The 24,712-nt window shown below is 40.6% G+C and overlaps 1 protein-coding gene across 4 annotated transcripts in view; it reads left to right on the top strand.

Annotated features, from left to right (window-relative positions):
- Positions 1-24,712, top strand: part of kcnip4a (potassium voltage-gated channel interacting protein 4a) — a 130,529-nt gene that overhangs the window by 77,852 nt on the left and 27,965 nt on the right. The window contains exon 1 of one of the 4 annotated variants that reach the window (XM_063470087.1): positions 21,701-22,270. The exons of the other annotated variants lie outside the window; for them this stretch is intronic. Coding sequence (XP_063326157.1) covers positions 22,159-22,270 — 112 coding nt within the window. The 5' untranslated portion in view covers positions 21,701-22,158. Of the gene's footprint in view, positions 1-21,700; positions 22,271-24,712 lie in introns of those variants that run through there. 4 annotated transcript variants of the gene reach the window in all.

Below are 24,712 nucleotides of genomic sequence, written 5' to 3'. Positions count from 1 at the left end.
GCAACCGCAGGTACTTGCTGTCACTCCTGGGTGCAGCGCTGGTTTGATCAATACTTAATTTGTCACCATAATAATGCATAACACTTTTACTGTTTGTTGAAAGGTAGGATAAGATGACAGAGGCAATGATCCAAAGCCAAAATGTTGAAGTATAGTTAGAGATGTGACTGTGTCTGTTTCATTTATGAAAAACGGCATTTTTGCATTTACAAGTATTCAGATTCATCACAGGTCCTCATGATGGTGAAGAGAAAAGGCTGACTTGCCACAAAAAACAGTGCCATGCCCTTTTTTGGCAATAGACCATCAAGCATTAAAATTCACAATATGAGAGATAATTCCAAAGCCAGTGGCTGCAACGGGGTTTTTCCTGGCTCGAAATGGGCCAGCTGGGGGGCTGGCTGCATGAGAAAGCACAGTTTCATAAGCAGAATAAATGAAATACCATTGGAAAATTTTATTACAAATATTTTTATTGCCATCCTGTTGATTTTCCTTTAGGGAAAGGCCCAAATCCTCTTTGGGGCATGTTAAAATTATATAGAGGCAATGGCAGTGTCTGGAGGAAAAGCCTCGTTGTGCTTTGGATTGTTACCACTTTAATGGGCTTTGACCGTCTGATTCTTGCTTCTTCCACCTGATGGCAGCAGGTCCAAACAAACAAGCTTCTTGCAGTAAGATGGAAGAGGGAAAAAAACAGAAGCTCAGTGATGATTCAGAATGTTAAAATGTGGCCCTGTCAGATTGCCATTGGCTAAAACCTCAAAGTAGTGAAAATGCCAACAGATATGGGCAACTTATCTTTTGCCAAGTTCTGCTTGGTCAATAGTGCAAATCCAAACAGCACTGAGCACAAACAAATCAATGTTAAGCATGTGTTGAAGCAGTTCAGGTAGATGATTCTGATATGTCTTATTATATATTAGCTTCATTGATCATTTCAGACCTGTCCAGAATAAAAGTGCGTGATTTGCCAGTAATATTGGCAGAACAAAACAAAACAAAAAAAGAGACATTTGATTTGATTGATTGTGTTCTTTTGAAACACATGAGAAAGAAAATGTCTTCGACTAAAACTTTGGCTGCAAACCCACTGCACAACCCATCTCATTACTGGGATCCAAATCACATCAGTTTGCAATTAACCATATTCTTTGAAGGTTACAGGCCACTGGGGCCTTCTTGTGTAATTTTTCCAAACAAATGGAAGACATTAATTTGTTTTAATGCCATGTTGCAGCGCTCTGCTTTGTCTTCAGATGGGAATTCAATTTTAACTTAATTTAACGTAAGGAAAGCACGTTTCTTCCCCCCGCTGCATTTACATTAAGAGGGGGCCTATACCTGCAGGTCCACTGATCACAGTTGTGATCAAATTAGCTTAAATAGAGGAAGAAGCTGGACTATTTGAATGCCTAATGTCTTAGTGAACAAATGTGCACAAGCAGAATGATTGAGTTTGTTTTGTTCTTCAGATATATCTGCACTACTTTGTGCTCATAGATTTGCCTTTGATTGTTAGAAATTTCAGAGAAGAAATGATTTAGTAAATCAAACAACCACTGCAGAAGAGCATCTCTGAACACACAATACGTCTAGCCTTGAAGCAGATGGCTACAGCAGCAGGAGACCACGCTGAGTGGCACTCCTGTTAGCTATTAACAGGAAACCAAGGCTTTATTTCACATAGGCTCGCCATAATTGAACAATACAAGATAAAAGAATCTGGTCTGATAAGTATTGATTTTCTGCTGTGACATTTGAATAGCAGGGTCACAATGAGGTGTAAACAGCATGAACACATGGGTCCATCCTGACTTGTATCAAAGATTCGGGTTGATGGTGGTGTAATGGTGTGGGGGAAATTTTCTAGGCACACTTTGACTCCAACTAAGCATATTTAAATCCCACAGCTACCTGAGTACTATTGCTTACTATGACCATGCCTTTGTGACCACATTCTGATGGCTGTTAACAGCAGGATAACACGCCATGTCACAAAGTTCATATTATCTCAAACGGGATTCGTGAACATGAGCTGAAATGAGTTGTGCTCAAACGGCCTCCACAGTCACCAGATCTCAGTCCAATAGGGCTCCTTTGGAATGTGGAGGAACAGGAGATTCACGTCATGGAGGTGCAGCCGACAAATCTGCATCAACTGTGTGATGCTATCTTCAAGGAATGTTTCCAACACCTTGTTGAATGTGTGCCATGAAAAATTAAGCTAGTTCTGAAAGCAAAAGGAGGTCCAATCGGGTATTAGCAAGATGTAACAAAGTGTCTAGGGAGTGTATATATAGCAGTATGGCGATATATTAAGAATTGTAATATATTTTATTCAAAAGTCATCAATATCTATTTGTTACGCCCAAGATTTCCTATGTGCGTTGGTATTTTCACACATGAGACATGTCAAGATTGAACTACACCAGGAATAAACTAAAATAAAATCAGTATTCCTTTAATAATAACATGTGACTGTTTTCCAGGAAGAATCTGCGCAGGCATAAAGGAATTCAGCTTTGTTTTCAAACATCAGCACTAAATCATTTTTCCCTGTTTGTGTAATGTTGTAATTATAATTATCACAATTCCCAGCGGGTACGACTCACTGCCTTTTTATGGCTTTAGACTGATGCACTGCTCATGTGATGCTCCGTGTATTTCTCCCGTAGCGGTTTTGTCAGTTTGCAGGTGCTGCAGATGCTCTCTGCCCCCTACAGTACAGTGCATGCTCCAACCAACACACCACAATCCTCTGCAGTGGCAATTACCTTCATCACCAATCATACACTGATTGATCCCGCACACTGTGTGCTGATGACATGCACAGACCTTGATTATTTTCATTACCATTAGCCAAGGGCCTTGATTACACCCTGAGCAAAGTTTTTGAGGTGATTGGAGAGCTGAGATGCTGAGAAGTGGAGGCATAATCTTTGTGATTAGGTTGTGGTCTGATATTAGTATTTGAAAGAACAAAAAAAAGGGGCAAAATCTTATTGAATTCCAGATTAAAACACTTTCTTTTTCTTCATGTCGGGGTACAACTTTTGTCACTGAGGCTTCTGTCACATCTTCCTTTCACATTTACAACCCCTGTTCTCTGAGAGCTACACAGTTACCAGTCCTCTCATGTCCAGAGACAGCACACTAGTGCACACACATACATGCTCACACAAACACACAAGACCTGGGAGCTATATTTGGCTCTTACCCAGCTGCCACAAATAAAGGAAAGTAAGTGATAGTGGGATAAACGAGCTGCCCAATAGCATGCGCAGCAGAGAGCGGTTGTTTCCATGGCAAAACAGCGTCCTAACAATTCATTTGAGCCAACGGGCTGTGAAGATTAAATGTGGAAATGATCACTCCCATCCCTGAGAGGGTGTGTAAGGGACCTTATCTGTAGAGCAGCTTTTAATTATACACTACATTGTCACTTTTTTTTTCCTAATTAAACATGCAAAAAGTGCCTAGGCAGGATCATATTTCTGCAGTTCTGCACCAGGCAGTTGTGACTATTGCTTTGAATGGAAAGAAGTATTTCACTTTTTGGCTCATCTTGGAAATCTGACAGAAGCTGCATGCTCCTTTCATCAGTTTTTAGCAGCTCGATGCCCTAAGTTTGCATGACCTATTTTAAAAACACATTCAGGTCACACTATGAATTGTGGAATTCACTCACTGTTAGCGTAGGAATTGGGCTGTTTTCTGGATTAATAAGTAATATCGTATATTGATAAATAGGGAAACAATACAAACGATATCAACAACTATGAACTGAGAGAATCAGGAGACACCAGATGATTACTTTACTCTGACCTCATCGACTGCTAACCGCAGTCAGAAACCTCAAAGCCCTCTCATCTGCAGTGTTGTCTTTCTCCCTGACCTCTCGCTTATCATCTGTCCCTTATGGTTTTGCTCTTTATTTAAAGTCTAGGTGACGGTGAGGTCAGACACATGTTGGTTTTTTTTTCATGAGCTGACATTTTACACTCATCAGTCGTCCTGCCACCTTTCTCTGGTGTCTCGCCTCAATCAATGATGCTATTAGTTCCTTAACAGAGTTTGAAAAAAAGAAAAGACAGGAAATATTTTCACATCATCACTTGAGTGATTTGCAGTCAAGAAAATCACTAGAGCAATTTGCCATGATTTTCAGACAATCACTCTGTGTTAAGCTGATTTTGAGTTTTCAACCTGCTTTTCCCGCTTTTGATTAGTTGAGCTTGTCAGTATCACATTTCTCTCGATTGTGGCAAGTATTTGTGATTTGCCAATGCCTTGATTAACCCTGATATCACCTCTAATTTACACAGGTGTTTTGTATAGTCCTTTATAATTAATTATTAAACTACTGAATTAATTTGTTCAGGGAAAGTGAAAAAAGAGTAAAATCACACAAATTCAATACTTATAGAGAAGTTTGGTCTATTAAAGACAGTCGCATAAATGATAGCAGCATGGGTTAGAAAGCAAAGCACAATGTGGCCGTGTTCATCGTTCTATCATGCTATCTTTTTCGTAAGTGGCATTTAAGAAAGGTCAAGACCTTCTGTCACAATCTGCAGATTATGCAGACTGTGTAAAAGTCGAGGACCCAAAACGCAGACACAAAAGGCAGAGGCGGGGTTTAACAAAAGGCAAGACGTTTAATTAGGCTGTTGCAAAAGTCCATAAAGGAAAACATGAAATCCAAAGGGCAAAGCGAAAAACAAAGTCCAAAATGGAAAAGCAAACTATAGCCAGAGGCATACGAGGAGAGCAAACACATGTGGCAGGTACACAACCACAGAGACAAAGAACTATTTATGGTTTACACAAAGGTTTAATCAGGTGACTGGGCACAGAATGGTAACAAGAAGCAAGTGAAACCAATAAGAATAATGAGTAAATACAAGACACAGGAAACAGATGACTGGCAAAACAAAACAGGAAGTAACCAACAAATGAAAGTGTTACACACACAAATATACAAACCAACTCTGCATGAGGGGGAAACACTGGGGACAGCTGGGAAACATGTTAAAGAAACTTGTAAAAAAAAAACAAGAGCATGAAAGTAACTAACAGAAACAATCCACAAAAAATCCCAAAACTCTGAATAAACTTTTAATTCAATTCAGTTTTATTTAAATGGTGCCAAATCACAACAACGGTGTCACCTCATAGTGTTTTATTAGTAAAGACACTACAATAATGGAGAGAAACCCCAACAATCGGGCGACTCTGTGTGAGAAAACACATGCAGGGGTTAACCTGCTTTGTAACCCAACATTTCAAACTGTAAGAATTAGGTTATGGCCACTTTGAGTGGGTGTCAGTCACAGTGTCACTGTCTGCAGAGACACTGAAGTCAGTGATTTGCGGCTTCTTGACTTCATGTTTGTGTTATTGGAACCTTTTACGAGGTCTGCACTAGTATTGATATTTGTCTGTGCAACACAATTGATGTGCATCACAGTTGATGGTTGCAGCCTGATAACCAGCTAGCTAGCATTAGCTGGTAAATAGTTGAGCCTTCAAAACAGAACAGAGCAAAGCAACCTACATCCTTCTTTTGCATGTAGTCTATTGTTGAAGCTTATAGAAATGAGTATTAATGATTAAATTAGCCATCCATCGTGTTTGTGTGTAAAATTAGGATTATGTTGACAGGTAACGATTGTCTCTCGTGCATTAGCAAGAAAAAATGTATAAAAATGTCTGCGCTTTTGATGTGTGCACACCTAAACCTAATCAGTGCTTCACATCCCACAGCAACTGGTGGCTCACCGTCTCTCCTCTTTCTTTTACCCTTCTGTCTGTCATTTATCTTTGTCACAACGATCAGGTTCATCCCTTCTCCTCGCCCTTCCCTCCTTGCCTCTTTTTCCATTTCCTCACGCCCCCTCATCTTTAGCGTTGCCACTCTATCCCCCCCCCCCCTTTCTTTTCCACATGCTTCTTCTCCCCCTCCCTCCCTGACTTGTGCCGGTTTCTCATCAGAGCCAGAGATGCAGGGCTCTTAAGTGGAGTTAAATGGCCTGCTGACAGTGCTGAACACTGAGCTCTGCATCGTTGGCCATGGGCACCCTATGACCTGTCCGACATGTTGACTATGAACTTGGAGGGACTGGAAATGATCGCCGTGCTCGTAGTTGTGGTCCTGTTTGTTAAGGTGCTGGAGCAGTTTGGTTTGTTGGAATCTGGCTATGATGGTAAGGGAACATCTAAATCTTTTCTCTCCTAGCATTCAACCACTTGTTGCTGAAAGTTTGTAAAAGCAGAGTTTAGTTCATTACAGTAAGACTACCTGCTGTGCGACAGTGGAGGTCCTCTTACATAGATTATAAAAATGTTGACATGTTTGTGTTTTGATGGTTAAAACGTGTGATAGTGGACACTGAGCAATATACAATACAAGTCTGACTCCTTTTGCAAATGTCCTGAAAATATACCTAATGCTACAGGCTGTGTGTGAGCATTAGAGGCTCAGATGAATGTTACATTTTCAAGTCTGTCTCCTCGCTGTGTGATTGTGTTCTGTGGACTTTATAAGGTCAACTTTGTTGTCTGTTGCTCGTCAAACGGAAGTCCTCGACAGCCTCTGCGTCCGCTCTTCAAGCTATTTTAATTGAATATGTTGCATCTCTCTGAGTCACCTGACTTTGCCGCTAATTGGTTTAACAGTCGTGATGACTCATACATCACACACAGCCAAATATTATAATTTGACTGTATTCCTTTTCATTGCGTCTCAATGTAATTTTAGGATTTCATTTTACACCCGGTAGTCTTTGCAGGTTCTTGACATTTGCGCCTCCACTTTGATGGTTTGTTTATTAAATTGAAATGAAATTTAATTGGGCGTGAAAGCTTGCATCATCTGTGGGTCGTTTAACTTATTTATCCAAATGAGAGACAAAGAGAGAGAGAGATGATGATGAGGACTGGATTTCATTCTGGTGCTGAGAACCTGGAATTTATAGTTGGGGCTTTAAACTGCCACAGTGACATTTGCTTTTCTCTCATTAGCTGGAAACGTAAAGGGTTCAAATCCAGGTGAAATCCTGTTCTTTGTCATTTTAAGGATGAAAAGTTTTCACTAATTCAGGTACTGAAGTAGAAAAGCAGTGATTTATGTTCAGCTGAATTTTTCTTGTTGGTTGCGGCTACTCTCAAAGATGCCTTTGCTTCATGATTCATTTTGTTTTTGGTGTTCGCTTTCTCCTGGCTTAGGAGGGAACAATGATTGAACCCTCGCCCACTGGAGATTTGTCAAGGTGCCATGCTGAATCTTTCCCACCAAAGTGTGAATCTAATATTGAGGAGCTGGGTCTCTCCGGCACAGAAGACCACCTGTTGTTTATAAGCTCCACTTACTGTACAGGCTGCCAAGCTGTTTGCCTTATGGCTGCGAAAGGCAAACATCTTCAGACCAGCCAGAATAAAAGCAGTCGGTTGCCAGTGTTGGACCAATGTTTGCCAACGTTTGCCAATTCAGAATTAAAAGTACTTGCTCGTTCCACTTTTACTTTTAATGTTCCCTCCATGTTTTTCATGACACGAACACCCGCTTGAAGCACGCCAACAGCAACAGTCACATTCACACGTGGGACTGTGAGAAAATCCCATTTATGTCCCATGCAGTTTGTTTGTGGTCGATAGCGAACTCAACCAATCAGAAGAAAGAATGTATTTTTAGGTTTGTTGAAGAAACATGGAGATGATTTATGTCACCAAAAATCAAATTCAGGGATATGACTTTAAAATAACTTTAAAATCAGCAGGTAGATAGTCAAACTCATCCCATATTTTTGTGTCCACGCTTACTGCAGCTGCTGCTCTTGTAATACTACTTACCCTTCAACAGCTGCTAAATTAAAGCACTTTGAAATCGGATGATTCCATACACCCTCTACTAAAAGTCTTCTCTGTAAAAATATTGTCATAAAAGCAAAGAAGTGTCCCGTATGAGTGCCTTTTCAAAGGTCCAACCAAAACAAAGGACTGGATTTTTTTTTAACTTGACATGCTCTCTCCAAAACCAAGCCAACAATAAACCAGGAAATATAACAGGAATTTGTAGAGCTGATTATTACTCTGTGGCACTCTCCCACTTGATGGTTTTTGGATAAAAATAGACTTGCAACACAGCCAGACCCAAATGGCTCTTTTCAGTCTCTGTGCCTCTCTTCAGTGGTGTGACAGTGAGTGACAGCGGTGTGTCACCAGTGCAGTGGGACGTGACAGCTGACAAGGGCAGCCATTTACATGGCTGCTGCTGAAGGTGTGGCTTTCATCAGCTGTGACTCTGTAAACACACTGCCAGTACATGCTGCCATAGCCATTACCATGTGTAAATTAGACTCTAGACTTCAGGAGGACAAATTATTTTCATGTGTTGGATGGAATAATGTATGCTCTCACCTTCATTGAACACAGTGCACCCCTCATGCCACAGGTCTCACCTGCTGTGGGTTACTGGGTTGGTAGACTGTGTCCCAAGATGATAAGACTTACAGTGTACATGATGTTTATTGAAGCAAGAGAGAATACATGTGTGAATAAGAGGGAGACAGGAAGGGCTGGTGAAGGTAGATGAGTTTAAATACCTGGCATCAACCATCCAGAGTAACTAATGATGCACAAGAAACAGAAAGTCACAGAAAGCTGTATGATGTATGATTTGGAGACAGCGGCACAGAAAAAAAGACGGAAGCAGAGCTGAAGATGTTAAGGTTTTCATTGACAGTGACCAGGATGGACAGGATTTGAAACGAGTTTATCAGAGGAACAGCTCAGGTTGAGCAGTTTGGAGACAAAGTTCGAGAGGCAAGACTGAGTTAGTTTGGACATGTACAGAGGAGTGATAGTGGGTATACTGTTCAAAGGATATTGAACAGTAGGTTCAACAGTTATGAGGAAAAGAGGAAGACCACAGGGATGTAGTGAAGGAGGACATGGAGAGGGTTGGTGTGACAGAGGAGGATGCTAGAGATAGGGTGAATGGTGCAGATAGGCGCTGTAGCGACCCCTGAAGGCAGCAGCTAAAAGAAGAACAAAAGTGCACATGTTATTTATTAATGCTACTTGCTTGAATTCTGTTTTTGCACATTCATTTTTTTTCCTTTAACTTTATGCTGATCTATCTATCTATCTATCTACCTATCTACCTATCTACCTACCTATCTACCTACCTACTCTGGTCTATAGTGAATGAATAATGGAGAGGACATGTATTTGCATCCTAATAATATTTGCTAAGCGAGTGCTCTAATGTGCTTGGCTGCATTATAAAACATGATTTCTTGGAGTTGAACAAACACAGTACTGTGTTTGGAAAAAAATACATAAAGATGCTTAATCACTGGCATTCAAGCTGCCATGACATGGCTTTTAGATATAATGCGTTTTGTTTATGTGTGTTTTTATTACATTGTGCAGCTTTTGTGGATAATAAAAGAGTGTATTACAATGGTTTTGTGTACCAGAGAATCTGTCAACATAATAAACACAGAGAACAGTTATTATTGTACATTATTTGTATGTTTACACCACTGTGAGTAGTTACAGTCCATTAAAAAGCCCATAACTGTTCTCTGCGATAAGCTCACATTTTTAATATGGTTTTACAGTTGAACCTATGTAAAAATTTTCTCTTTGACGTGCATGTTTAGCAGATGTGCCACCAGAGGGAACCAGAGTTAACAGTCAGCCTCATCACTCAGTACTAATGAGTCCAGGATTGGAAGCTAGAGGCAAAGCCAGGTTCTCTAGTAAAACCAAACCAGTATCTATCAGGCGGATTCAGTTTTCCAACAGTTCCAGCTGTGTGATTCAATGGGCAGTAATTGGTAAGAAGAACATAAATTTTCTTATCTTGCACCTGCACACCAACCTAACAAAGTGCAGTGCAACCATATAAATGCAAGTAATGTTGTAAGTGGGTGCAGTAATAAAGCTCTGTAGATAGAAAATGAAACACCAGGAGGGCACTTAAACTCAAATTGAAACCAAATGTAAAACCTAAAGTAGCATACTACAGTGTGAGTTTTAAACAAAATATAAAGCATTTAAATATTGTTAGAACAGCACATGACAGTTATTAACTTTTAAAATGTGGGCACAAAGCGAAGGGAGGCTCATGTTTGTATAGAGCACATTAAATAAAGTGGAATATGTAAGATTTCTCTGTCTTTTAAAAAAAATGTTTAGTCCCCATTCATAGCATGAGTAATGTGCTCCTTATTGCCTTCATCTTACTTTCTCGACATATTTTTCACAAATCTAGTTCTATATTATTCAGTGAAGGAATATTAAAAAATCTGCAATTTATTATAATTTTTGATAATAGCCCGGAGCCTCAGACAGGTATCAGAGAAATATTGTTGTGCCTTGTGGCTTTCTGCTGAATTAAACTCTGTTAGGGATGATTCCACAGGCTTCAGTTTTACTCTGTCATCAATCTCTGCAATGAGAGAGCTACTAATGATTGATTCGGAAAATCATGAATGTATGATGCTTTCATTTGTTTTGGGGATCATCCTGCAGGCACATTTGTAAAAGGGAAGATGAGGTTTAAGCCTTTTTTGGAGCTGAGCTGTATGTAGAAACAAATGCTTCTAAGTGCTGGAATTTGTATGGGAAACAAATTCTGGGAAACAAAGTATAATCTCATGTTCCTCTTGAAAATCTACTTTTTCCAACTAAAAGCCTTAAGCTTGGTCTTTGGTTTTGGAACCTGTTCACAACCTGCTCACATATTAAGGAAAAGTAGAGTTAAGCCTTTTTGGTGCACGCAGAACATTTAGAAATCACCTCTCCTTCCTTTTACTTAGAAGTTTTAGAACATAGAACCTTTACTCATCCAGTTGGTAAATCTCACTGTGCATCTGCAAGCCTCTTTGCAACCCACCTCCACCCTAGCTCCTCGTTTCACACATTTGTGTTTGAATGTTTATATCTGTTTGTTCTGTGTTTGGGTTTTGCTTTTGGTTCATTCAATTCAGTTGTTTGTATATAGCGTCAAATTACAACAACAGTTGTCTCAAAGTGCTTTACATTGTAAGATAACGACCCTTTAATAACAGATGCATAACGCCAACAATCAGACTACTCCCTATGAGCAAGCACTTGGCAACGGGAGGACGGAAAAACTCCCTTTTAACAGGAAGAAACCTCCAGCAGGACCAGGATTATGGAGGGGCAGCCATCTGCGGGGGTTTGGGGTAAGGAGAGGGAGACGTTGTGGGAAATAGTCTGAGTTTATGCTCATGTTTTGTAAAATTATGAATTGATTCCAACAACAACATGGGGAAAAGCTCATTATCACACTGAAATGTTAATAAATTATAGTGGACTGTGCACAGTGTAGAACTGTATGAAGGGGATTATATTCAGTGCAATCATTACATGCTTGCCTTCAGGCATTGATAAAAGCCCCATGATAAATGTTAAAGCTAAATCAAGTTTTATTCCCTAATACAAAAAAGTCATTCTGCTAACAGATTGGCACAATTATTTTATAATAAGAAATTAAAGCAAGTTAAGAAAAATTTGGTTGCAGTATACTGTAACAAGATTATAGTGCTCACTCAGATTATGGTTTTACCAAAATATAGCAGATATAGTGGTCTTGTTGATTATGTAGACTTTTTATTCCCAGAAATGAAGAATAAGCTCATGAAAAATGCAGACTAACTGCACTTTCATGTTGTTGTTGTGGCAGTTTTCGCAGTTTGTGCATTCTCACATAATTTTACCACCTCCTAATATAACGCAGTACCTGCTTGTGGTGCTATTTATTGTTGTGCCACTGTGACAGCCCACTGTTAGCAGGAAATTCTTCAGCAATGAACTCCGGTTCATGTTCGCCCGTGATATTAAATCGCTCACTATGCACGATGAACATTTTTTTGATTTGTAAGTGTATCTCTGGGTTCGATAAAACATTATTCTACTGGATGCTCCGCTGTTAAATGATATCTGATTCGCTTCATAGATCTGTGGACCAAACAGTTTTCATAAATTATTTCCTCACATTTAATACTGTTATGGCAGGGGATGTCTCGACACAATTAACTAGAAATGAAGCTGTATTGAATACCAGAATATTTAGCAGTGCGAGATTATTAACACCTCAACCAAACGTCGCCTCAGGAGATCCCCTTGCTTGGAATATTAAGTGGATATGTTTATTTAATACAGATATTTTTTCATTAGATACTTTATGGCATAATTATTTATCCTGGCTTTCAGGGCAAAAGTAAATTGTTTGTATTTGTTTTTTCCTAATTGGAGAATCAGGAATATGATCAAGCATGCATGCCCTGCAGCATGCAGCAGTGCAAAGATGGTTTTAAGCATCCCTAGCCAGAGTTGTCACTACCGAACTCACAACGCAGGATATGAGATTTATTGGGACTCATTTATCAGAGTTTATTTCTAATTACAGGTGAATGAAGTTACACTTTGAAGCAAACACGGGAATACGTCCCGGAGTGTCAGCCAGTTAAGTTTACACGACTGAAAGAAGAGGAGGAAATATAAGCATTAACCTGAAATTCAGTAGCCCAGTCTCCTCATTCTGTCTTGCTGTTGAATATAAACTGGGTTCTTGTGTTTTTCCTTTGATACGATCCATCAAATCAGTGTCTGTTTGAGTAGCAAACTCAGCAGTACGATAAATATTTGATTTGGCGCTTAATAGCTTCAACACAATGCATGCTCTCTATAACCCAGAAAGTTTAGTATTTGCAGTGCTTTGACACAATAGCTCATGCACTACTCATCACTTTTCCACATTCTGCTAAATAAATTTATACCCACGTTGATGATTCCTTTTAGGAACAGCCTTCTATATCGATTTCCTCTCAGCATCCTTTTCTTTCTGCTGAACTGTGCTCGTCATATCTCATCCTTTGGACAGTGGCTCCAGCCGTCCCGTATTCTGTCTGCCATTTTATGCCACCCTTGGTCTCTTTTTACTGTTCCTGCTAATGCATGTTCTCCATTGACCTTTGCACTCGAAGCTCAGCTTGACTGGCACTTTGCTGCTGCTGAAAGGATGGTGCATCATAAATCAGATGACAGGCTGGCTGTGCAAAGACAACTCGAGTCCTGCTCTTTGGCCTCACGTGTTGTCCACCGTGAGCCGACAGATAGCCGCGGAGGAGCTAATATTGCAGAGGCACAGAAAGGAGGAGTTCAATGTTATCTCCTGTAGCACGCTGTCCGGATCTTTGTATTACTGTCCACCTGCAGACAATGCCTTTGACCTTTCCCTTCACTACAACTAATCATGTGGAATGAATTGGGAGTTTGATAAAGATCTAGTGGTTCTGCTGTAGTGGGAGATGGCTGCCGTTTTGTTGAGAAAATGAATGTCTTTCATTTATAGGCTTATTGCCTCCAAAGGGAATTTCCGACCCATCACTCAACATGTTGCCTTTTCTTTTATTGTGCTTTTGTTTCTTGGAGGTAAATTTTGGCACCCTTCATGATCTGGTTGGTCAAGTATTTGAGCAATTTGTAGGTCTTTCTCCCCTTCTTCCTTATTTGACACCATGCTATGGATAGAATTAGCATTTTTTCGTTCTTTTTCATGGAAACACGGTGAAACATGCAATCCTCTAAAATGCAGGAAAGCGTTCTTTGTTACATCAGACTAACAAAAAACAATAACAAGTAAGGTTTGCTTCCTGAATTGGCTCATTACCTTTAAAAGTAAGGTATTCCTGGGGCATGTTTGTAACTTTCAGAGTTGGTGAATTGGACTGGACAGAACTGATTCAGGTGGGAAAATGGGGGAGGATGCGCGTATGTGTTTACTACCCATCCAACCTTGAATGATGAGGCATCGCCATAGCGGAGCAGATGTAGTGGGTAGCGGAAAACGCATTTCCTGTGAATGTCGCTGAGGCCACACACCCATATTTCAGAAAATAACCAAAGAGCCCAACTCACATACCTCCAGTAGTAAAAAAAAGGCGAGGTAGATTGATGGTGTCTCCACATACACAGATGTATTTTTGCCACCACCCAACAACTCAGAATGATGATAAACATCGCAGCTCTGCATTTCTTTCTAAATAAAAAGCTCAAACATGTGAAGTGCCAAAATACCATCTCTAAAATAGAACAATGTTACTACATTCATATTACATCAGTTGTTGAGGATTTTTAACTTGACATTTACAAAAAGACATAAAACAAGTAATAAGGTCCAGATCAAAAAACAAACTACAGCCCATAGGAAATGCATCAGATCCCAGAGTATTCATTTTTTGCATTTCCTTTAGGTAGATGTGAGCATACAGTATTGTGCAAAAACTCTTTTGTCCCCCCCACCCCCATTTCTTCATATCTTGCTCGGAAAATTGGTGCATCGATTTACTGAAATTTGCAAATTAAAAATGGAGATACTATATATAAGTTAAAACAAAGTTGTTCAATTTTTATGAGCTTGAAATTCAATTTTTGGTATGACCACCTCTATTCTACAACATTGTCTGAACCCTCCTATACAAGGTTTCTTGTGGATTCTTTAACTCTTTCTCCTATAAAGACAAGATTTTATTAGATTAGAGATTTAATAGTCTCCAGGAATAGTTCTCCAGTCTTCTTGAAGGACACTCAAAGCTATTCTTTTGATGTTGGCTGCCTTTTTTTCTGTCAAGATGATCCCACACTGCCTCACTAATGCTGAAGTCCGGGCTCTGGGGAGGCCAATCCATGACTGATAGTGTTCCATTGTGTGTTTTTCTAACCAGGTATGCTTTTACTGCTTTGGCAGTGTGTTTGGAATAATCGTCATGCTGACAAATGAAGATGTTGCCAATCAGGCACTTTCCAGATAGTATTGCATGGTGGATCAAAATCTATGGTACTTTTCTACATTCAAAACTTCATCAATTTTGTCCAACAACACTGACTGAAATAGAGCCAGAAACCACGACAGTGTCTCCACCGTGTTTTACAGATGGCTGCAGACACTCACTGCTGTACTTCTGTTTTGAACTCTTATTGATGCATTGACAACAAAGATCTGTTCCCACTGATTTTCAGTCCAGTTCTTGTGTAATCTGGCATACCTCAGCAATTTTCCATGTATTGCTTTCTTAAGAATGGCTTCTTGACATGCACGCCTCCACTGAAAGAATTTCTAATGAGGCTTCAGTGACCTGCAGCTGGATCAAGTGAAGGGCCTGGAGCCTGGAGAACTATTGGTCAAGCACTCTAAAAAAGAAAGCAAAATATAAAGAAATGAGGGGTGGCTCAAGAGTTTTGCACAGTACTGTAGTGTGAAATTCTGTACACTATTCATGCACTAACTACACAATTTTGAATAACATACTGACCACTTACTAGAATATAAAAAACTACTAGGTAAATTGCTGAATATCACATAAATACACATTTATTTGAGTCCTGGATTATACTCAGTAGACAGAATGAATTGTCACTTCCTATTTATAGTCTGAAACAGTCATTTTTGTCTTTCCTACAGTTATAATGTGTATGCAGAGGTTGAAAGGGTTAAATATTGCAAATTCCTATAAATGTATGCATGCGCACGCACCTTGCAGAGTGTGCTGTCTACAAAGTAAGTCCTCAATATCAGTCACCCCACGGCACTCCATGGTTGATTGCACAAGCTGCTTCACTGAGGGTTTCCCTGGTTCACGGCTCATAATTGTCTACCCTTTCACAGGCGCTGCCTCTGTAAATATGACAGCCTCATTTTAATGTGGCTTGGAACACATAACCCAAACACTAACGCTGCTCTGCATGCCTGAGCAAATCACTGCAGGTGTCACCTAATTATATCACCCACTTGTTCTCTAAGCTGATCTGTAAACAGCGGGACAATCTCATCTTCGCCTCTTTGCCCATCCACCGATCGGTGTAGCTTTGATTGATGACGGTTACGTCGAAGCCAGTTTCTCTGCTGTTGGTCTTGTATTTTCACCGAGGCTCACCGTGTGCTTAAGAAAGATAACACGTGTCCAGTTTTTAATGGGAATTTTGTTCTTGGGGGCCTGTTTGGCATGCATATGCAGTGACTGTGCGGGGAAAAAAGGGTAAAATCTTTTAAGAAAAAAACCTCACATAGGCTACTGTTTAGTTTTAGTCCATTTTGCTGTTGCATAAGTTTCATGTACACAGGAAACACTTTAAGCTTGCGAGACTTTTTCAGTGACCTGTACTGTCGATCCTGTCCTTCGCGTCCACTCTGCCCAGACCAAACGTGATAAGATCCTCCCCTTATGAATACTGAGCATGAAAAGTGACGAGACGTGTGGGCAGCGAGTGAGTGAGAAAAATATGTAATCTGTTCCAAGATCAGTGTCCATCAGTCTACAGCGGCAAATGAACAAAAAGGACTGCATGTTTGTCACTCAGACTTGTCCTGCCTGATCGCAGATAAGAAATTTGGACATGGCAAATCTCCAGACCTGAGTGCAGCTTGACATTTCAGACTTGTTTCTTTTCAAAGATGCTATCTAACAAAGGTTATAGAGGTTGGACAAGGTCTTTGTGAAAGCTCTCAGTGAAGGAATGATGAATGTGGTGATTTGGTTGGTGCAAGCTGTCATCAAGCACATGTCTCTTGTATGGTTCTCAAAAATTAGTAGAAGGAATAACTAGAAACTACCAAATTAAAAGCCTTTAATGTGAACTGATTTAGAGAAATTATTGCACACCTCCTTTGTGCCAAACTACATCACAGGAAATAATATTTTGGTTTTTTTTGCCATAGTCTTTCTCAAAAACACACATTCCCTTGGTATCTGTGGCTCAACAGAGGGAAAAAAGGAGACATCTTTAGATGTGCACAGTTTTCAAATGCTGTTTGTCATTATACATACAGTGCTGTGCTAAAGTCTTGAGCTTTATACTTTGTTTCCAAGGAGCTAACTTGGGGGGTTTTTTTGTTTGTTTTTTAAAGTCAAGCAATAATTCTCTAGGCTTTCTTTTTTAAGTCAGTTGACACTGACCTGTGTATCATTCAAACACAAAAACCTAACTCTAAGGATGGACCAGTGTTGTGTCTGCACATAACAGACAACTCAGGAAAGAACCTGCTGCAATAACACAAAGCTTATTGCGTTACATCTGGCCTATCAGCTCTTCCGTCTACTGTTCATGGTGGCCAAGGAAAGCAGGGAGAAAAAGATGAAGTTTGCTAGATTACAGAAGAAATGGACTGAAAATCAGTGGTAGCAGGCCTTATGGAGCAGTCTATTGAATTTGGAAATGTTTGGTTTGAATTGCTGTCAGTATGTACAGAGGAGGTCAGCACAGAGGTATAGCAATGAGTGTGTACAGCCATCTGTAAAACACAGTGGGGGCTCTGTTATGGGTTGAAACTCAATTCCAGCCATCACCATGCAATACTATCTGGAATGCATCTGACTGGCAATGGTCTCATTTTTCAGCATGACAGTGATTCCAAACACACTGCCATTACAGTAATACAGTACCCAGATAAAAAAATAAAACCCAATGGAACCATTCACCATACTATCTGGAAAGCATCTGATTGACAGCAATTTAATTTTTCATCGCTCATCCAGCACGGTGGTTAGCACTGTTGCCGCACAGCAAGAAGGTCCTGAGTTCAATTCCACCATCAGGCCCCGGCCTGTCTTTCTGTGTGGAGTTTGCATGTTCTCCCCGTGTTTGCGTGGGTTCTCTCCGGGTACTCTGGCTCCGGATTAATCAAGGTTAATTGATTAATCCAAATTGCCCATAGGTGTGAATGTGAGCGCGAATGGTTGTCTGTCTCTGTGTGTTAGCCCTGCGACAGACTGGCGACCTGTCCAGGGTGTACCCCGCCTCTCGCCCTACAGCTGGGATAGGCTCCAGTGCCCCCTGCGACCCTGAGAAGGATAAGCGGAAGCGAATGGATGAGGGTAGATGGATCACTCATCCCAAACACACTGCCAGTGCAGTAAAAGCATACCTGAATAGAAAACCCACACAGTGGAACCCTATCAGTCATGGATTGGCCTCCCCAACTTTATTGAAGTAGTGTTGGATCATCTTGACAGAGAACAGAATCAAAGGCAGCCAACAGGCAAAGAGGAGCTTGTCATTCAAGAAGCCTGGAGAACTATTCCTGAAGATGACTTAAAGAAATTACAAGGAAGCTTGTTGAGAATAAAGGTGGTCAAATGTGAATTAATATTAATATATGATACCAAATATTGACTTTCAAGTTCGTTAGAAATGTACAAATTCTGTTTTGTCCTCATATATTGTATTCCCATGTATGTTTGCAATAAACTGCCCCGCCTATTTCACAGAATGCAGTTTTTAAACACAGAAAGAAATGAGGGTTGGCTCAAGACTTTTAAATAGTCCCGATGACATTAATAGAAAGCCTTTCACGTTACAGCTGAAAGGCTTCTTATTCCTTGAGATAATTTCATATTTTTATGTCTGATTGAGGCAGCTGGCATCTTTATTGGTCTTTAATGTAATATTCCTTGAATAACATTTCAGTGCTTTCAAACAGGTTATTGAATCATTAGTGTTGTGAGCAGCTCTATAGAGCCTCATTCAGGGAGCTGTGTTTTACCCTCAGGCCTTTGTTTCAAATGATAGCAGTGTCAGCTTTCCACAGCTTCCATTTTCTTCTCCAATATCGAAATAAAATCATTTTGTAATCTCAGTCTCGCGAAGATAAATGTTCTTGTCAGGTCTATAAACGCAGAATTTTCAGGTTTTCTATCTGTCAGACCTGCCATCCTGTAATAGTTTTTAGAGTGGTGATTGTCCAGAATTTGTGTGACATTAATTGAGCAAGATGTGGAGTGTAATATTTATCTGTCAGCACTGTTGATAGAATCATGGCTCAGATAATAGCTGAGTGAATGCTTACTGCCACAAAATCCCCACTCCTACTTTTCTCACTTGTCTCACCTCCGCCCTCACAGCTTTAGTAATTTATGGTTTTAAGATGGTATCTGTATGCTGGAGAGAAGTTATGATTGGACAGTTATTCCTACTTGTTTCATCAACTATTGGTCCTCTGGGAAGTGTTTGGAAAGCCAATCCATGATTTTGGAAAAGGGGGATAGTGAAGCCTCTGTTGGCCCAGTGAATGCCTTGTGATGTGGCTGTGGCTTCACTGAGGCAGTGCCAGTGCCCACATGTTGGCAGCTCTGCTGTGAGTTGTCAGGAGACACTGAAGATTGTATGTGAAAGCTGAAAAATAGTGATACTAATACAATCTGATCTGAACCTGTAATTCTTCCACATAAACGTGTATTGTTGACTTTGATTGGCTTAATATGCTGAACTAACATTGGAAATATGTTGATTGAGGTGGTTTTGTGGGAAAATCCCATTAGAATCCCATTCTGAAATACTCAGACCAGCCAGTCTGACAGCAACAACCATGCCACATTCAGAATCTCTTAAATGACCTTTCTTCCCAATTCTGATGCTCAGAATTGGCTCAGTTTGAATTTCAGGGGGTCAGCTTGACCGTGTTTAAATGCCTAAATTCATTGAGTTGTTGTCATTCATTTTTGTTTGTTTGTGTGTATATATCATATTTTGCCCTTGTACACTACACAAATGCAGTTTTTAAAGCACTGACAATGTGTATACTTTGAAAATGTGACAGCATTTCAGTGAAATTAACTTCTCCTCATAATTTAATGAGCTCCAAATCCAAAAAGAGCAGTTCAGAGCAATGAAAGTCAACCAGAACGGATGAATGCAAACAATGACGTTACTCACTGATGTGGGGGATTTAACGTGGGGATTTAGTATAGCTGAGAGATTCTGTGGAGTGGGATGACTGGAGGTTCTTCAGCTTAAACCAACATAAACAGTTGGTGTGAAAATACGACTTAAAACACTGGACTAAACTGGTCTGCTATCCTCTCACCTGTGATTTGGACACAACAAATTCAGAGTAAAAATATATGTATAGATTGTAGACTATGGGATAAACTGCTGGCATCTAGATTTGACAACAACAGTTATTTTATCTGCGATAATCTAAGCTGTGTAGTGCAATAATGGCATCTGACTGTTCTTTTAGTGTCTGTTATAGATGTATTTAAGTATAACGCAGATAAAAGCCAATGATTGAATATGTTACTTAGGAAAACAAATCTTCCTTTAAAAAAAAGCATGGAAAGCTGATCCAGACACAAAGTAACTGAGATATTTGCAGCCATTAAATGTTTGGAGAAGAAAAATAGACTCTTTTGCACGAGGTAATTACAGAATACATGCTTTATTATACTGCCTAAGGATGCACTTTTTGCTCTAACTCAGTTTTCAGAACAGTGCAAATACAAATATACAAATAAATACACATTTTTAAAATTATTGCATACAAAATAATCCTTGAGTTCAGTCCTCATCAAATGTCTCACTTTGCAAGGACAAGTCTCCCATACCAATGACTTTTTAAAAATGCTCTGGGCTATTCAGGTTAAGCAGGATGTCTGCTGAATATTATTTTCTTTTTCAAATAGCATCATGCTAAATTATTCAGAGAATTTAAAAAAAAAACATGGAATTACATCCCCTATTTTCCATTCTGTGTTGCTGAAGAAAAAGCAGCAGCAGATGGACCGCATGTAAATGGATGAGTGCGCGTTTTTCCATCACTGGAAAAGAGCACTGCGTCACACTGGATATTTATCATAGAGCAATTGAGTAAGCGGTGAGACACGGTTTCTTTCACAGTGCCAAAATAATATCCTGCCGTGATGATTGTAATTAAGTTGGCTTTGTGCATTTACATCAGTGATATATGGCGGACTTTACTCTAAATTGATTTACAGCTCAGGAAACACGGCAGAGGGACATTCTGAGTCAAAATAATCAAGTAGAGTGCAGTGAAATTGTGTTTGCAGTCGCAAATAACTAACAGAAATGCACAGGCTTTCAGTGTGGCTTTTCTACTTGTTTAGAACTTGTAGTTATTGGAGTTAAAGCATTGATTTCCTGAAAGATGAAAGCTTATTATTTTCAAAATAAAATGGGAGTAATTTTCTTTCTTTGGTTAAAATAGGATAAATATTGAATGCTGTGCTGTATGATAATTACAGTCCACACAGACCAGTAGATGGTGGTGTCTTCACTCATTTGCTCCAAACGCTGACTGCACGCATCAGCCTCTCTCTTGGACACACACGGTCTCTGTCGCTCTAGTTTTCTTTATCGGTTCGCCACATCTCATCGGAATCAAATGTGATTCAAAAACAAGCGATTAAGTTAAATAAAGTTGTGCGATCTGTTAGAAATGCTCTTGCTTTCTTTACTCCTGAAGTAGGTGATTATCTAGTGAACGCTATCAGGTTTTTCTCTTTTTCCTTCCTTTTGAACCACGAGATATTTATTTTGTCTTGCCTTGCTAGAAAGTTAGTTTGATCTCTCTGTACGGCTTTTTGCAATTTAATTTTTTTTTTGCCTCCCATCTCCAAGATTAGTCTTCCCTATAACCACAGAATTATGCAGTTTTCTTGATTTAATGGTATAATTATCCAGCAGACAGAATTCAGTTACGCTTGCTGTGCCGCTCCTGTGATTAAAGTTAATTTGAACATGTGTAGCTCCCGCTCGGTTGTGCACCTTCTAGGACCACACCTCCCCACAGCCTCCGTCCCATCTCCCCTCCCTCACTCATATCCGTCCCCTTTCCTGTTCCCTCCCTTACATTGCAGCGAGGCAGTCGGTGCGCCTGAAAGAGTGAGCGAGAGCTCCAAACTGTCAGAGAACAGCAGAGTTTGCTCTGCCGGCTTTCAAGCGTCTCCTCGTTTGTGAGGGAAGGAAATAAAGAGGAAGAGGATCGTCCTGAATTCTCAGTGACTTCTCGAAATCAGAAACATCCTTAATGACTTCAGGCTTCTCACAAACCTGAGGACAAGTCTTGCTGATTGTTAATCTCCAATTTTAACCTTACCCAGAGTGGATTTAGAGAACAAGCGAGCAGAAGGCGGGTGCCAGGGGGCGCCCGGCCCGTGCGCTTGGGCCGGCGTAGCGCTGGAGTTGGTGCAGGGGAACTGGAGTGCGGGGCCAGGTGGGAGCGGTGGTCCTGGTCCCGGCGACGGCCCGGAAGTAGAAGAAGCTGGCTCGGGCTCCGGGTTCGGGTCCGGGTATGGTGGTGGGGAGTGGGCAGAAGGGGGAGTGATGCTGAACGCGATCTGGGAAACTGAGGGGCTACAGACGGTGGGCATCGTGGTGTTGGTGTTTGCCTCCATCAAGCTCCTGCACCTTCTGGGGCTCATCAGCTTCTCAGAGGGTAAGACACTAATTTGGAGGTTGGCGGGGTGGTGGAGGGAGGTGCAGGTTGGCAGACACAACAAGTTAAAGCTTGCTCACTGATAGACTATAATAAACCTTGCTGATGTATTTTCAATCAGTCTCACCTTTTCAGCTTCCCTCGACTCATTAGATTCACTCTCAGTTTGCTTGAAGTTCTCTGAAACTTTCTAAGACTGCAATTTGAAAAGTTTTGAAGTTAACTGAGGTAATCATTATACCAAAACAGGAGTGGGAAGCACAAAAAGACGGTCTAATTAATGCGTAGCAAAGGAAATGTCACAGAAGTATGCGTGAGCTTGTGATGGGATCGAGGAGTGTCTTGAGCTGCAAAACTGTGTCAAAACATTTGAGAGGCAAGAGAATTTCTGTATTTCAGACCTTAGAAGCCTCTGTTGTTTTCATGTGCATGCATTTCACTTTGCTCTTGAGGAAAACTGAGCGGGGAAGTTCGGCAAGCGCAGAATCAGAAAAGAAAGCGTTCAGTTTAGACCTACTGAAGCTGTCTCATTAAATAAAGTCGAGCACTATGGTAAGCACTTCAAACCGAAGAACAGCACATCCACCCCATAAGCTGCTCAGTAAATACACCTTAACCTGTAATTAGAATAATCAATCAAAGGTGGGTGCATATTCAGAGGGGCAGCAAGTAAATAGAGAGGCGATAATGCGCTTTAGTCAGTAGCAGGAAAAAGCTGACCTGACCCGACCTGAGATGAGTGTTTAGATGGAGGTGTTAGCGTCTGTTGACTGTCTCTGGCTGTGCTGTTTCAAAAGCACCTGGGAGCTGGGTTTTCATTTGGGTTGGGGGGATGGTGAACCTCACGCCCGACGTAACAGTTTACATGCCTCGCTAAACACTGGCGACTCAGATTTCCCCTCGCTCTGCATCTCCAAACGCAGCTGACATGATATTGATTATCGCGACGGTGAGATTATACAGATGTCAGGGTTGGCATGTCGGGTGCTGTTTGCCTGTCGATGTGATTTATATTCCACGGAGCCGTCTCAGAGCCTGATTACTTACAGAATGCCTGCGCCGGCGGTGCCCGACAGGCTGTCAATACAGATATCGATGTTTTGTTCGTGTTTGCAGTCGTTTTCAGGACAAGGGAATGGTAAAAAGATATTGGGAGAGGGGCTGAAAATGCACGCGAAGTGCTTTTCATTAGGCAAATAGGCTTTCAAATGAGAGGCCACAAATCTTTTTTTTAATCATATTAACACTGGCAAACACAAGCTGTCTGTAGTCTTAAAATCTCCCACGATGCATGCGGGGGTAGAAAGAAGTTAAATTTTGTAATTAAGCCCATACAGAAGCAAATAAATCATCAAAACTCGAGGTGCAACTAAGAATTACTTTATTCCTTTCTTGATTGCTCAATTAGTAAAGGTCCTTTTTTCATTTCACAGATCCCATGTTGACATAAATTGGTCTTTCCATCTAAAGATCTTGTTAGTAAGCAAGCTAAAAGCCAATAAAGGCCTTAATATATTTAGTCAACAGCACATTATTCCACGGTTTCTGTTTCCCTATAACTGCTTCTATAGCGTAGATATCTTAATGTGTAAATAGGAGAACTTTGCACTGTGTTAGATGGCATCTTTTATGGAGACAGACCAGTTGTGTTCCCTGTTTCCACTGCTCGGTTAAACAAAGTTAAATGTCATGAAGCGAGGTTTGCATTAAACACAAACTGATCATCTCAACCAGGATTCAGCAGGACAGACAACAAGCATGTTTCCAAATGGTTTAAGGGTATTCTGCACATTTGTAAGTTTCTTGCAGAAAGAGGAGCTAATAATGAGTGGAAACAGGTTTTCTGAATATGTTTTTTCTGCATTTTCAAAACTCAGAAAACAACTTTAAGGTCATTATTCAGTCAGCGCTCATATTTTCAAGTCAGCAGGGGCGGAAAAAACTAAAAGAACTGCATTTTCAAAAGGCCAAGCTAAGATCAGGATTCAGGGCTTGTGCTTGCAAATATCTGAGTTGACAGTCTTAACCGCTGAGCATCTGCGTAGCTTCACTTGTATATAAACCTCACAGTTGTATAGATTTACCTTTGTAGCAGCTGTCACGTTCTGCAATAACTAAAATAGTTTGTTTTTGCCCCCCTTTTTTTTTTTTTTTTTTTTTTTTTTTGAAGAAACCTCCAGGGACAGCGGTTCACTGAAAGCGCACGGTCTGCTTAACATTCATACAGTCAGACACGTTCACAGCTGGGAGCTGCCCAGTACGATCACATCCCTCTACTGCAGGCCACCTGAGCTGCTCCGCTGGGGCTTCTGCAGGATAAAGGTCTTTCTTTCAAAAGCCTGTGTGGGGTAAATGTTGAGGGAGTTTCTCAGCTGCGCTGTAGATTTAAACTGGCAACGTTCCAGTCACGGGAGTTATCTCGAGCCGAGAGCACGCTCTGGA

This window comes from Pelmatolapia mariae, linkage group LG3_W, assembly GCF_036321145.2.
Source record: "Pelmatolapia mariae isolate MD_Pm_ZW linkage group LG3_W, Pm_UMD_F_2, whole genome shotgun sequence".
NCBI lineage: Eukaryota > Metazoa > Chordata > Actinopteri > Cichliformes > Cichlidae > Pelmatolapia > Pelmatolapia mariae.
Note: the sequence above shows the minus strand (reverse complement) of the source record. Positions and strands in the feature narration are given on the sequence as shown.